Source organism: Lethenteron reissneri, chromosome 44 (genome assembly GCF_015708825.2).
Source record: "Lethenteron reissneri isolate LAM-NWPU_2019-01 chromosome 44, ASM1570882v1, whole genome shotgun sequence".
NCBI lineage: Eukaryota > Metazoa > Chordata > Hyperoartia > Petromyzontiformes > Petromyzontidae > Lethenteron > Lethenteron reissneri.
In genome coordinates, this window is record NC_083822.1 from 6468246 (window position 1) to 6483468 (window position 15223).

Genomic DNA, 15223 nt, shown 5'->3' on the forward strand with positions numbered 1-15223 from the left:
TGGGCTCTCGCGTGGTTTTAAATAATGGCCTCTATACTTCTGATGTCACGCTTGTTGGGGCTGAGCTCTGGAAAATATGTATGCAGTGGGGGGAGGGGGGGGGGGAGTTGGGAAAATATTCCATGAGAAATGAAACCCTGACTCTTACCAACTGTTTTTTCTCAATCCTTTCAGGTTTCATTGAATCTTCTGACCACATACACAGACTTGCAACCAGCCTCGATACAAAATCTGGGATCAGCAGTCGTTTACGCTCCTTTAAATGCCATCGACAAGAATCTGAGCAGCACCAACGCTCTGCTGGTGCTGGGCACTCTCAGCAACCAAACAGGATGGAACCCGGGACAGGCACAAAACATCGTGAGGAAACTGAAGGCTGCGAACTTCAACGTGAGTTGGAAATTAGTTGCGTGTGAGAATCCCGCCAGCACAACTTTCTCCGGTATGCTTTTTGTTCAAGGCAGTGAATGAGGTCGCTTTAGCTAGCGGGTGTCTTTGAGAGACAATGAAGTCGCCCTTTGGAATTTTAGGGGGTAAAAACTCGCCAGTGGTTCCCAGTGGGTATCGGTTAGATGACAGACAGGATCTGTAAAGTTCGACCACCACTTCAACACTCGGGTTGCTACCAGAGGGACACAAAAAAAACTGGGACATTGCATGGGAAGCTGAATATGTAAAAAAAAATTACTACATTTTAATGTGTTGTCTTTAGAAGGAGGGATGTGTGCTGCAACTGATACAAATCCAGGATTTTTATTGTTCTTGGAAGACTGAAAGATTACTAAGTAGAGTTACTTCGAAAACAGGATGTCCTGGGAAAACCAGGACAGGTGGCGGCCTTAACTGTACAGCAAAGATGTTGCTGGCATGAAAAAGGGCCAGATTGAATCAACATATTCTAGATTTGAAGCTTTCGTGACTGCAAGGATTCATATTCTTAGGTTTTTTCGGTAAAGTCACGTAGGTAAAAAATAAAAATTAATAAAAGTTAAAAAAAGACGGAAGCTTGTGTTGCCTCCGAAACGTCGTGATTTTTTTTTTTACTTTTATTAATTTAAATTTTTTTACCTACGTGACTTTACCGAAAAAACCTAAGAATATGAAGCAAAATACCCATTGTTGATCGGGATAAAAATGTGGAAGGTAAAGGTGCAGGGCTGCAATTTCTTGCTCACGGAACTGCTGGCAGAAGAGCCTCCATTGCAGGGGGCACCGGAGAGGCTTCTCTAGAGGGTGTTTAGGCCTACTCTTCCATGCTGACCAGACATCTGGGAATGGGTGGGGGGGGGGAGTCCCCGCGCCACCTGCCGATCAACTGGAAGTTTACAGTACCCGTTTATACTGCTGGGTGGACAGAGGCCGTGGGAATTTTAGAAACTTTCCACGACTGCCACTCCGGGAGAGAGAGAGAGAGAGAATCCAACTGGCGAACTCAAGAACTCTGGTGCAGAGCGAAGCGTGGCGACGTGAAGCAGGGGCAGTGGGATCAGATGTAGTTATCTTTGGCGACAGGCCGGCCCGCGCTATGTGACGAGCACCACTAATATCCGAGAGACGGTCTGACTTTGGCTTGTGCTTGTCTCCACGCGACGTGTGTCCCAAGCTGAACAATGCAGATGCCCTGACCAAGCTGGGGGGACTGGTGTCTGGAGTACCAAGCAGCACCTTCACCAATCTGGACTCGAATCAGCTCCTAGCCTTTGCGACAAAAAGCAACCCCGATAACGTTGCGACCATTCCTGATGGTGTCCAGTCGGTTATCGTCAACAAGGTGGGTCCAACTGTATTAAAGGTCAAGTCTCATGAAAAGATTATTGGGCCAAGTTCTCTTTTTCTTATTTAGTCCTCTGCCATATGGCAGGTCTTTGACTCTCTCAACCTCCTGTCCGACGTTTCGCTCCACGTGTTGAAGAAGCTCCCAGCACGTGGAGCCAAACGTCAGTCATCATGCTGAACACCACGCGGTTACAGCCTGGTGACGCATTGGAGAGTTATTGTTTTCATATATTTTTTCATACCAACATGTATTATTATTTCTCTTTGCAGCTGTTGATAAAGCAACCTATGGCGCAACTGATGAATAGTCTTCCGCCATCGTTGCTAGCCCACATTCCCGCAGATAGACTGCAGGTTGTGAATAATTTGATGCCCAAGGACCTTGCGAAAGGGCAGTGGTCAGAAGGACAGGTAAGGATGAGCCATGCCTCTGTGAACCCAGACTCCTGCAGCACATCTTTGAGCCGAAATAATCCCACAATCTTTTGGCTGGTGAATCTGACCGTGCAGTGCTACCATTGTAATACAGTAAAGAAAAGAGAGGTCAAGGTGTAGACCTTAAATATCTTGGTAACACTATCGCTGGCAGAAGGGTCTTGACTAGCAGCGCCTACAGAGAGCCAGCCAGCCCCACCAGAGGGCATTTTACGCCTGCCAGATGTACGGAAAAGGGTGGGAATGTCCACTCTTTACCCCACTACACGTAACGCGACCTGCCGATTGTGTTCCTATTTACGCTGCTGGATGGACAAGTGTCGATGGGGATTTAAGAAGCTTGCATTGTTGTTTCGACTGCCACGCTTGGAGAATGAACTGGCGACCCCTGCACTGCAAATCGCGTTTGCTCACCATTCCACCATGGCAGGATTGTATTTATTTATTTGGCTAAGTATCATGCAAGGTGCAACTTGCAGGCACCAATGTTGAGAGCATTTAACGCCGTCTCATATCTTACTCGGTCAATGAATCATCAAACAAAGAATAATCCAATCAATTTAAACAATCCACTTGGGGGAATAAAAGCCCTGACTTACACAGTGGCCTCAGACTCCGCTAGACATCGCTGTTACCTGTAGTTTGCTTTTGAAGTGTGTGTTTTTGCAGCTGTATTTGTAAACACAATTGCTCTTAAACAAGATGACACATGTATACCCTCATTATCTCTGCAGGCTCTGGTTTTGGTCGGCAACATGGTGAAGACTCAGACCGCAAACTGGACCGAAATAATTCGGCAAGTACATTATTGAATGTTTTTTTTTCTTTGCACGAGGCCATTGGTATGATAGTTTTAAGTTGTCAATCGCGCAACTCCTGTGTGCCTTCCACATTAAAATATACAAGAACAGTTGTAAATAGCGGTCTGGCAGGGAGAGGAATAATGAACAATCCGAGATGATATGATTGCAGCTTCATACATTTTCATGGGACGAGCCACGTCATGTCAGAGGTACAGAGATGAAGATGTCACAAAGCATCTGTACATGTGACAACTGATGTGTACCTCTTGCATTCATGTCTCTCATCTCTCTCTTATTTATGTCCCATCTCACAAAAGTGCGTCTGCGGTCTTCATCTCTCAACCCTTATTCTTGGTTCTTTCGGTAAAGTCACGTAGAAGGGAAATAATAAATTGTAATTATAAGAAAACATAATAAGCTAAAATTCTCACGACGTTTCGGCCACAACGCAAGCAGCCGTCCTCAGGTGAAGACAAATCACTAAAACTTGTAACTCTTGCCAACAACTCTCCCATCCCTATCATCTCAAAAAAATCTGTACCTCTTTTTGTCTCCGCTGGCCACATCTCCTGGCGAGTCGCAGCTCAGCAGGCCACTACATCTTACCCTCGGGTCATCCCTTAACGAACTCTGGCAGAGTGTATCTAAGCCTTCATTCAGCAGCTCTCATTCCTTTCTGGGGTAAACCACGCCAGTGACTTTACTAACAGAGGGCTTCATTAGCCTGCAGGAGGGTACTATGTGGTACAATTGTATATTTGTTTCTTCTTGTCATGATGGTGGTGATTAAGGGATATCTAATTTAGAGGGTTAAGAAAAGTAAGTGGGCTCGAGGAGCGAACGTGGTCAGAGAGTATGACAGCCAGTTGTCGAGACTAACTGGGTTTTGAAGCCAGAGGGAACATACCCGTTATGATATCCACATCAGTTTGTTCGATATGTCCCAGCAACTCGTGTACACCAATAAGAGCCATGAGTGTGGCTACGCGACGGGGCATAGGGATCACTATTGATCCATATCAGTATTATTGATTGGGGGGTGGGCACCGTACCGGAAAGTTTGAGAACTACAATCTGAACCCCACAGGTGTTGTGTGAGGTGACATGTGTGATGTGGCGTGTGTGAGGTGGTGTGTGAGGTGGCATGTGACGACAATGCTCTGCATTTTACATTCCAGCACCGCCCCGAACCTGCTGCCTGGATTTCAGTGCAGTGACCTCACGGGTGAAGAAACTGCGAAATCCTTCGTGACCCTAATTTCCGCAAACGGCGGCTCGCTCTCTCCAACTCAGGTGGCGTCTAAAGACATGATGATCCCACAGCAGTTTGACATTCGTCACTGTTCTTCTGTCAATGGCAACGAAAATGAAAGATTTGTGTGGCTCGTACTTGGGATTAATTATAATAATACTGAAATTTTATATAGCGCCGTTGATGCTAATTCCATCCCATAATGCTGTACATAAATTATATATTATATGACGAAAAGCTATATACAGCAAATGAAAACCATACTGCCTAGCAAAATAAAAAATGAATGAACAAATAAAGAAATGGCACCAAAACAAAAGGCACAAACAACAATAAAGTTATCGCAAAAAAGAAATGTCCATTACACTACAAATAGTTTTCTTTTTTAACGATAAAATTAACAAACAAACAAAAAAATTCGTGTTGCAGCTGCCACACGGGTTTTTAGCTTTACTGCAAATTAATATCGATTTAAAGCTTTCGTGACTGCAGGGATTCATCTTTTTGGTTCTTTCGGTAAAGTCACGTAGAAGGGAAATAATAAAATAAAAAAAATAAAACATAATAAAATTGTATTAAAACATAAAATTGAATTTAGTTATGTTTTATTTTTATTATTTTATTATGTGACTTTACGGAAAGAACCAAGAAGATGCAAATTAATATTTTATTGTAATATTGCAAATCCTCATTATGGGTTTACTCAGTCTATAATCTCATATGGGGTGGATAATTTGTGGAAAATAAACATACGGACTTAAAACCAGGTGGACTTAAACCAAGTGGAAGCCCACTGAGGTGGCAATGTCGGCTTTTCACCGCAAACTTAGCACCACCAGTGGCCCAGTGATACATTTGAGCATGAAAATATTGAATGATGGCTATGAATGATGGCTATTCTGCCTCTGCTCTCTCAAATAATCTCGCTGGAAATGTTGACTTTTGAGCGGACGGTCTAAAACAATGCTGTGTCCAGGATACACAAAATGTGTTGGTGTTACATGACATGAAACGCATGATGAGAGGCCTGATCCTGTGTTCACAATCACGTCGCTTTTGTATGATTAATTTTATTACTCTTCATTGTTTCAAGCCAACAAGCACTTTTTTGCCCAATGGATTTTTTCTCATTTACAGAAAGTTCTATAATTGTGTTTTTTTTCTGGTGGCTCTCATAAATGAGTGTGATTGCTGTGGTTTGTTCACAATGCAGGCGAGCTGTTTGGCCAGTGGCCTCTCATCCGTGGATCTGGATCAAGATGTCCCCAGTTCAGTGCTCATATATGTGGAGTAAGTACCGAGTGGCTCAGCGGTAGAGCAAGCAGCTCACAATAGGAAGGTTGTTGAAAAATAGGACTTATATAACGCATTTATTTATTAATATTTAGTGAGCTCTTCTTGGTTATTTCGGTAAAGTCACGTATAAGGGAAGTAATAAAATAATAAAAATTAAACATAATAAAATAATTCTCACGACGTTTCGGCCACAACGCAAGCAGCCGTCCTCAGGTGAAGACCAGGTCTGTCGGGGAGACAGCGTCTGACGGGGAGACAGCATCTGATGCTGTCTCCCCGACAGACCTGGTCTTCACCTGAGGACGGCTGCTTGCGTCATGAGAATTATTTTATTATGTTTTATTTTTATTATTTTATTACTTCCCTTCTACGTGACTTTACCGAAACCACCAAGAAGATGAATCCCTGCAGTCACGAAAGCTTTAAATCGAAATTTAGTGACCTGCTTGCCTTTTTTTCGATTTTGCACTCCTAAAATTGTTTTTGTGTTGTTTTCGTTGTAACTGCTGACCACCCACCCCGACTAGAAATGTGTAAAAAAAGAGCTTCACAACCCATCGGATTTCTGAAGTCTAAAAAAAGATTCTGATTCTGATGCCTACAGGGTTGATAAATAGCTAAAACTATCTTTATTAAACAAATAGGATATGTCCACTCTTTATCGAGAGCATCTTGATGTACGGTAACATTTAGACAGTGCACAAACCGCCGTGCTAAATTGCGCCATCTCGCACATATCAATATTATTATTGGAAAAAAACCCCCCACCATTCGAAAACCTATTTTCATAGGAAATCTTGTCCCTTTCACTATCCATGACGGACACTGCTGCTGTATTTTTGTCTCCTTGATTTGCAGCGCCAAAAAGTTTACCATTGAGCAACCGGCGTGTGTCCCATTGTTCACGAGCCTGGGCAAGGCCGACATCAACAAGCTGCCCAAAGACAAGTCGAGGACCAGTCTGCTGACCAGGGCCCTGTCGTGCCTGGTAGGTGGCCGTGCTTCGTGTCGTGAAGTTTTACGAGTGTGTAGCAAAGGTGCAGCCCTGAAATTGCATGCTCACGCTAATTCTGGTAGATGGGCCTCCACGGAAGGGGCCCATAGAGAGCCCCTCTCAAAGTATATTTGGCCTTCTTGGTTCTTTCGGTAAAGTCACGTAAAAGGAAAATAATAAAATTATAAAAATAAAACATAATAAAATTATTTTTTTACTATATTTAATTTGTATTTTTATTATTTTATTGTTTTCCTTCTACGTGACTTTACCGAAAGAACCAAAAAGATGAATCCCTGCAGTCACGAAAGCTTTAAATCGAAATTTATATTTGGCCTATTCTTACACACTGGCCAGGCGCCTTGGGGAAAGGTGCCGAAAGGTTGACTTTTGTGTTCCCATTTGCTGTGTATATATCACAAATTTAAATCTAATGATGGCTTTTATATCCTGTCGTTCATACAAATTGCATCTCACTAAGGAAGCACAGACAAGCTGGAAGGCTGCCAGATGATGAGCCGGCGCCAACAGTTGTTTTGCAGCTCTCGATATGTTAAGATGAACTCTTTGGTTCTTTCGGTAAAGTCACGTAGGTATAAAACAAAATAAATAAAATCACGACGTTTCGATAGCAACACACGCAATCATCATCAGGTGGGAAAAAACCACAGCAAGAATTTTTTTGCTGAAGTGGGAGAGAGATACCGTGGCAAGAGGTTATATAGGTAAGAGAGGGGGGAGGGGGGGGGCAAGGGAGGGGGGGGCGTTGCGTGGATGCGAGGAGAGGGAGACGCGGAGCTAGGACGGGGGGAACTGGGGGGGGGGGGCTGGAAGTGGGAGGATGAGAGAGCTGGGGATGCGTGGGGGGGGGAGCTACAACAAAGACGCTGCACTAGCAATAAAGCAACAACACCAATGCAGCAGCAATGCCAAACGCTGTGGTTTTCTCACCGGATGATTGCTTGTGTTGCGATCGAAACGTCGTGATTTAATTTATTTTGTTTTATACCTATGTGACTTTACCAAACTAACCAAAGAGTATGGATTAGTGCAGTCACGAAAACAACAAATTTAGATTGAATGTTAAGCTGTATTCAGATAGTTATACGTGTTTGAACGTGTGGGAGGAAACTGGAGCACCCAGAGAAAACCCACGCATGCGAGGGGGCAACGCTCTATCCCATACACAAGGGACAGATGATATGAGTCGACACCTTGCTGTATTGCATTCTGCTGACAAACCAGGGGTATTGCACTTCGGTGCCCACGGGGAGGGAGGCAAATTCGACACACCTAGTCAGCCACATAAATACACCACCAGTTCATATATAATGTATACTAGATGTCACAGTTGCAAATGCTGTGCAAATGTGTTTTCATTTAAAATTAGGTGCACTTTAAGCCACATGAAGTGTCGAAGGCTCGTTGACAGGTCACGTACAGACCCCAGTGCGTGGGTTTACTAAGATGACGAGCAGAAGCACCACCTGTGCTCCCCACTGTGCTTGCTGGAAAGAGGTCATGGGACAGACCTAGGTGTTATGGGTTAACTAAGATGACTGGTATGTATGTTGAACTTCTTTCGCACTGTACGTAACCAACCGTGCGGTAAATGCACCACCTGTGCTCCCTGATCTGCCGTATATATGCACACATTATTCTGTGTTTAAGGTTGCACCGTGCTCTCTCTCTCTCCTCCTTTTCACAGAATAAACCGACAGGGCTGAGTCTGACGGCGAGTGATGTAGCAGTCCTGGGGAATCTGTCGTGCGAGCTGAGCGGTGAACAGATTCAGAGCGCCGACATCGGCATCCTGGACAATCTCAAGCAGTGCAAGGTCTACACGGCTGCTCAAGCCACCAGCATCGAGGCTAAGCTCATCTCAAAATATGGGTGTGTATTATCTACAGTTGTGGTGTGCAGTAATGTCATTTTTAGCACACTAGGGTGCAATGCAGAGGTTGCTGGTTTGATACGATTGTCCTGGTAGAGCAGTTGATACAATTGACAAGTTTCTTAAATCCTCCAAGTCTGCCCAAACGGTAGCATAAATGGGTATACCGCAGTTAAATGAATGCCATGTGATTTAGGACATCTTGGGCCCAAAAGAACCCTGTGGATGGGGCTATCTCGGACTCCTTCCAGTGTAGGCCCTTTTGTCAGCAGTAGTGTTAGCCAGCAAATGCAGAACTGGACTTTTACATTTTACTCGCGACAGCATTCATTCAGTTGTCTCGTAAGCAGCCCACCCGCTGGATGATTGAGGAATATGTCCTCCGTTTATGAATTAATTCGGTTTATCAGCCAATGTACGTAGTCAATGTGCGTCCATGCATCGTGCAACCTATCATCCAACTGAATGTCTGTCAATGAGTAATTTACTCTGCATATCCTCTAATTGTGCACCAACCTGCACTGACAAGAATGGTGGAGTATGGTCACACAACTGACATGACCAACGTGGCATGGTAGGCCTTCTTCCAGCAATGGATTGACAATGGGGTGAAAAGGAAATACTGAATAAAAATAAATATTGATAATGATAATGGTGAATGAGTTCGAATATATATTTCACAGAAACATATAATTAGATGTATACAATATAGCTTTTGTTGTTGTTGAACAAAGCCCATAGTTGAGATTGAGTGCTTTTGCCAATAACATCTGGTACCCCAGCAGCGTTTGTATATCAACCATAGTTCTGCTGATGAGACCCAGAAGGCTGAAACTGTTGCAGGGGTTTCTCTTTGCTTAAACAAATGCCACTGAATAATATCGGTCTGGAAAGCTGATTGGCCGATGGAGATTTTTTTTAAATTTAAATGTCGAGACGCAATATACGAATGTTTGCACCGTCTTTCTCTTCACAGCGCATCATACACGTGGACGTATCAGAACCTCCGGGACATGGGCGACATGGTGACCACTCTCTCCAGCAACACGCTCACTGGCATAACATCAGTAAGCATGGACCAAGACATTTACCCGTGTCTCTTTGTTCTGAGTTTCAGGTTTAAACATTTCAGATGTTTCAACTTTTATGGGCAGTTCATATTTTTGGATCATTTACGATGCTCGCTTATATAACTCACCCTGTGCCAGGTACGTGTGGAAGAATGTTCAGCCTCTTTTGCATCGTGTGTAGCCAACCTTGCTTATTGGAGATGGGGGGGGGGGCAAACAAAAGCTAAAAGCAAATCTAAAGAAGTTAGTTTTTAATCTAGATTTTAAAAAGGGCATAGCTCCATCATCATCATGAGGCCTCCTTTGCCAGTACCAAAATATAATAATAGGGTTTTCCCCATTTTTTCTGGCGACAAAACTGAAACCTTTTGCAAGAAATCATGTTTACATTAACCACAATACTTGCAGTCTGAATGCAAACAAAAAACACACTCTGATAATGTATGCATTGTCCTTGAAACTGATTGGTCCACACCAGAGACAGCTTTCCTTAGAGCCTAGTCTCCAGTGGCTTCCTAATATCGGAAAGAAGAGCCTTTCAGATGGCCGCAGAAGCGCATCTGAAAGCGAGTGATGCAGTGACCGTCTTTGTTTGATGGTTAGCCAAAGCCGCTGTTGTAAATTGGAATCAGTTCCCTGGTGTGTACCGTTTTCGTCACTCGTCACGGAAAGGGTATCCTATTCATCTGCCATGAAGGGGTATCAAAGAAGATTGTTTATTTGCCGCAAAGTATTCTTCACCTCCTGTCAATTGTGATTGCTCTTCTTGGTTCTTTCGATAAAGTCACGTAGAATGGAAATAAGTAAATAATAAAAATAATTATTTCCATTCTACGTGACTTTACCGAAAGAACCAAGAAGATGGAATCCCTGCAGTCACGAAAGCTTTAAATCGAAATTTAATTGTGATTGCTGGAGATGCCGGTGGTACATTGTGGTGAAAGCTTGACAGATGAAATGCTCAACACACAGCTGAATCCAGAAAACTACATTTTTATCATGTGTGGTTGTGAGAAGCTACGTGCTAAAGTTTGACCAAAACGTTGAAATACTGTGGTCACATCTGTGGTAGAATTTTTAATCCTAAGTGACTTAACTTTTTAGAAACGAACATAAAGTATTTGGCTGCTATACATTTCCACGTGATAAACCACTCGAACAAAGATGGTCACTGCTCTCTTTCAGATGTGCTTCTGTGGCCATCTGGAAGGCTCTACCTACCTATATTGAATGCGTTAATTGTTACATGTTTAATTAGCAGATGCAACTGCTGCCCAGGATTTGAACTCGTGTACTTTCAATTTTAAGCTCTAACCCCCCCCCTCCTCCCCCCCCGACCTCCCAAACTCCCCGTGCCCCTCTAGACCACGGCGCTGGGCGCTCTTATTGAATACGTGACCGCACAGACACAGGTGATGGACGTGACGCCAGAGCGACTCCGCTTCTCTCCCGACCTGACAAATATCCAAGCGAGGTTGAAATCGCAGTCCGGCACCAGCGGCAGACGGAAGAAGCGCGCCAGTAAGTCGTCCCGCTTTGTGTGTGTTGCGTCACACCAGCGAAAATGAGGTCAAACTCGTAAAGCAGGCCGGCAGTCGGGAGTTCAAAAGTCAACATGCTGAAGTGGGGCTACTCTAACTACACTGGCACATGCGGCTGTGGTGAAACATGGACCATGGGACATATGTTGGTCTTTTTGCCTCCTGGAGAATGCGTGTACATAGAGGACCTCGCTGGAGCTTCAGGCCCAATGCTGGATAAACATTTGACTGTGGTGGCAGGACACAACAAGAAGAATGGCAAAACTACCACGTGTCCCGGCTTGTGCGTGAATCGAGCCATTTGTCTTCTTTAAGTTAAATTATGAATCTCGTATAAATTAATCTGACAATTTTAAGTACCCACTCTTACAGCACCCAAACTTGAAGTGTAATCTTTTTACAAAGGGAAGGCACAATATTCAGAGGGACTAGGCACAGTCAGTGTGAAACAAACTTTGAACAAATGTTAAAATCTAAACAGAATGAGTAAGGGTAGGATATGGTTTTGTCTCTTTGTGCATTCTTCTCTAGCTCTCACCTCCTATGTACATAAGAAAAGGCTGCCATGACCATGATTTAATTCTACCAATGTTTGTGCGTTTGCCCAGTGCCCTTCAACTAATGCAGACAGCTTCACATATTGAGTGAAGCTTGCAAATTAAATTAACCATATCACAGCAGATCATTCGCTGTCTGTTAGAGCAGCAAGCACAGCGTGTACTTACAATGTGTCATTATCCCCTACTGCAATGTCTGGGTTTGATGCCATTGAACTGGTGTTAAATATAGTAAAGGCACGTAGAATGGAAATAATAAAATAATAAAAATAAAACATAATAAAATAATTCTAAACGACGTTTCGGCCACAATGCAAGCAGCCGTCCTCAGGTGAAGACCAGGTCTGTCAGGGAGACAGCGTCTGAATGAAACAACACCACGCTTGGAGCGACTATTTAAGCTGGGTTGGAAGGTGGAAAGGTGCGCCTTGACAAAATAATTTGCATATCAAGAGGAATTTAGCATATTTATGGGAAATGCAGGTATGTGATTAGTACTACTTCTGAAATGCGTAGGAGGTGGGCGGGGGGGTTTCAAAGTCATATTATGCCCGTGCATTATGCAGGATCAGCATAATGCACGGGAGGGGATGGGGGGGGCTGGTTAGCCCCTACAGCCCTCGGGACACTCAAGGGCTGACACTACTGAACCCATTCTGCAGCTTGTTCCGGTGCCCAGCTGACCCGGCAGGACATCCTCAAACAAGGCCAGGCGCTGGCACAGATGAGCACAGCAGACTTGGGTGGCTGTATCTCGGACGCCGTGTTTATCGAGAGCGTGGACGACCTCGGCAAGCTCAACTTCTCCTCCGATCAGCTGGCTGTCTTCAAGGCGAAGATCAAGTCGGTAAGGAAATGGAGGATTCCAAATTCCAAATGCCAGACTCCTTGCCTCTATTCATTGCACTCAACTCCTGTCAACACATTCCCCCATCTCTCCCTTCTAATCTCACTCATTCACATTCCTGTGATCTCTTTTCTAGCAACTTTGGGCGTTCAATCTTTGCTCAGTGAGATGTTGTTTGTTCTCTTCTTTGGCCCTCAATGTTTGCAGTTGGTTTGAAGTGGAATGTAGTCAGACAAGATCAGATATGAAGAGGCGGTGCATTGAAAATGATTTTTGCCACTCTGACAATTGCCTTACTTAAACTTGTACCACATCATAGATGGTCTTTGTTTGTAGTTAGATAAGAGCCCAATGATTGTATAAGAAGATAGCTGTTGTTATTAAGATCACAATGAGACCAAAGAACAATATATTTTTCAAGGGAAACTTGGTTGTTAATAGATTCATTTAAAAACCAGGTAATCCTAGTGTGCAAGCAAAACAATGCAAACGAGGGCTTGTGAAGTTTTACAAAGAGTAGCGTCCCGGTTTGGTTGAGAGAGTGCTGGTGATTTTAAAATGACTGTCCCAGCGACCCGAATATTTTGTTAAACTTAGGATGTTTTTTTCCACTTAAAATAAAATACATGGCTTTATGTTCGACTCCTAATATGGGCAAAGGTGGCGGTTGATATGCGAGTGGTTGGGACCGAAAAGAAACAGGTGGAGCCAACATAAACAAAACTAAAACAAAACGTTTTATTTTACCAGATAAGGCCCACTGAGCTATATATATAGTTCTTTTTCAGAAGCGACCTGGCCACAAATGATAGCTCAGTGAAGTGGCAATTAATAGCAGCAAATTACTCAAAAACGCATGTTTACAAATGTGGAGGGAAAAACCGGAGGACCCGGAGAAAAATCCACGTGACCACGGGGAGAACATGCAAACTCCAAATACGTGTACAGGCATCAGGGTCGGGATCGAAGCCACGACCTCCTGCATACCAGGCGAGGTAGTTAACATCTCGCCACCACAGTTCCCCATTAGATAGAGGTGCCTTGCTGTGTGGGTTGGGATAGTAGCATAATGGGCATGGCTATGTAAAACGGGGCGGGGCTATAAAGGGTGCAGAAGTATGAGTTTTTATTATTATTAAAAACGGTACAATTAACTTAAATGAACCGGTATTTATTCTAGTGATTTTATTACGCTTTAAAGCATTTATGTTTAGAATTTGCAAATAATGGCCCTGGCAGCACATCAATGCCTGTGTTCAAAGGAACTGATGCTGAAATGAGAGGCATAATATATATCAATACCAAATATACTACTACATTTAGACAGTGACATACAATTGGATATGATTTTATTAAGTCCTTCCCAATGTGTCATCATCGTACATGTTTACACTTTTCTGGGAAACATTGTCCCACCTTGCCTGTGACCAAATCACCCTGAATGCGGCCCATCCCGTCAGAACTCGGAAAGCGGAGTCGTGTTCAGCCCGGTTAGCGCTTGGAAGCACGACGACTACCATGCAAAGCACAGGTTATCACCAGTGCCGGATGAAGCTACTGCGGGGCCTGTAGCATATGTTATAAAGGGGTCATAAATAATAATAAAAACACGTAAATATTAAAACACAAATGTTTTCCTTGCATAGTGAATTGTAATTTTTTCATTTTCTATACAGTCAAATAATACGGAAAATCGCTAACCTTAAACACCCAGTCGTTCATAAAATTTGAAGGCGGTATAGTACTATAGTAAGAGCCCTCGTGCTGTCAAGGGGCCGTTCATAAATGACGTCACGCACCTAGGGGGGGGGGGGTTCAGACATTTGTGACGATAGACAACACGTTTTACTTAATTAAATAGACTTTTTAATAAACATTTTCTCCTACATCAGAGTGCAGCGCCACATTAAATACGCACTACAATGACAATAGTTTAAAGCGATTTGAAGCATGTTTTATTTGGGGGGGGGGGCAGAGCTTTGTGACGTCATATTTGAGGGGGGGTCTGATTTTTGTGACGCCGTGTGACGAGGGGGTGGGGAGTAAAAAATCGTCCAAAATCGCGTGACGTCATTTATGGACGGCCCCTAAACCACTTCGGACGGGATAACTATCTCTGGTCAGAGCAGCCCTCGTGCTGTTGACCCACGACGTCGAGAGCGCAGCCCCAGGTGACGAACAGGATTCTCTTTGAGTTGTGCGCCTTTTGACGTCATCTGGTCCTACCCCTGTGAGACTAGGCCAGGGGTCGGCAACCTATGGCTCCGGAGCCGCATGCGGCTCTTTACGGGCTGCTTCTTGACGATATGTACGTATGTACAGTATGTACTCAGATGCATTGCGGCTCTTGAAATACTGAATTTTGTACCGAATTGGAAAGAAATGGCTCTTTTTGTTATTTTGGTTGCCGACCCCTGGACTAGGCTCTAAGGAAAGCTGTCTCGGTTGTGGACCAATCAACTTCAAGGACAGTGCATACATTATTAGAGTTGTGTTTTTAGTTTGCATTATGGCTGCAGGTATTGTGGTCTATGCAAACATGACTCCTCGTAAAAAAAGGTGTCAGTTTTGTTGCCAGATAAAAGGGTAAAAAAACAATTATCAACAGTAATTTTGATACATTTTCGTTATTAACTATTTGATTATTAAAATTTACTAAGGTCACCTTTTATTTATTCCATGAAGGAGAATTTTGTTTCTCCATGGGAGAATGGAGAAGCATACATTTAGAACATTTTTTTCATGATTGTTATTAAAC

The 15223-nt window shown here is 43.6% G+C and overlaps 1 protein-coding gene across 1 annotated transcript in view; it reads left to right on the top strand.

The window, feature by feature from the left end:
• LOC133353496 (otoancorin-like) overlaps window positions 1–15223 on the top strand; it is a 41710-nt gene that overhangs the window by 16906 nt on the left and 9581 nt on the right. The window contains exons 14-24 of the mRNA XM_061569781.1: window positions 175–390; window positions 1604–1771; window positions 2047–2187; window positions 2946–3007; window positions 4193–4307; window positions 5480–5556; window positions 6421–6550; window positions 8265–8449; window positions 9427–9517; window positions 10885–11041; window positions 12281–12465. Coding sequence (XP_061425765.1) covers window positions 175–390; window positions 1604–1771; window positions 2047–2187; window positions 2946–3007; window positions 4193–4307; window positions 5480–5556; window positions 6421–6550; window positions 8265–8449; window positions 9427–9517; window positions 10885–11041; window positions 12281–12465 — 1527 coding nt within the window. The remainder of the gene's footprint in view (window positions 1–174; window positions 391–1603; window positions 1772–2046; window positions 2188–2945; window positions 3008–4192; window positions 4308–5479; window positions 5557–6420; window positions 6551–8264; window positions 8450–9426; window positions 9518–10884; window positions 11042–12280; window positions 12466–15223) is intronic.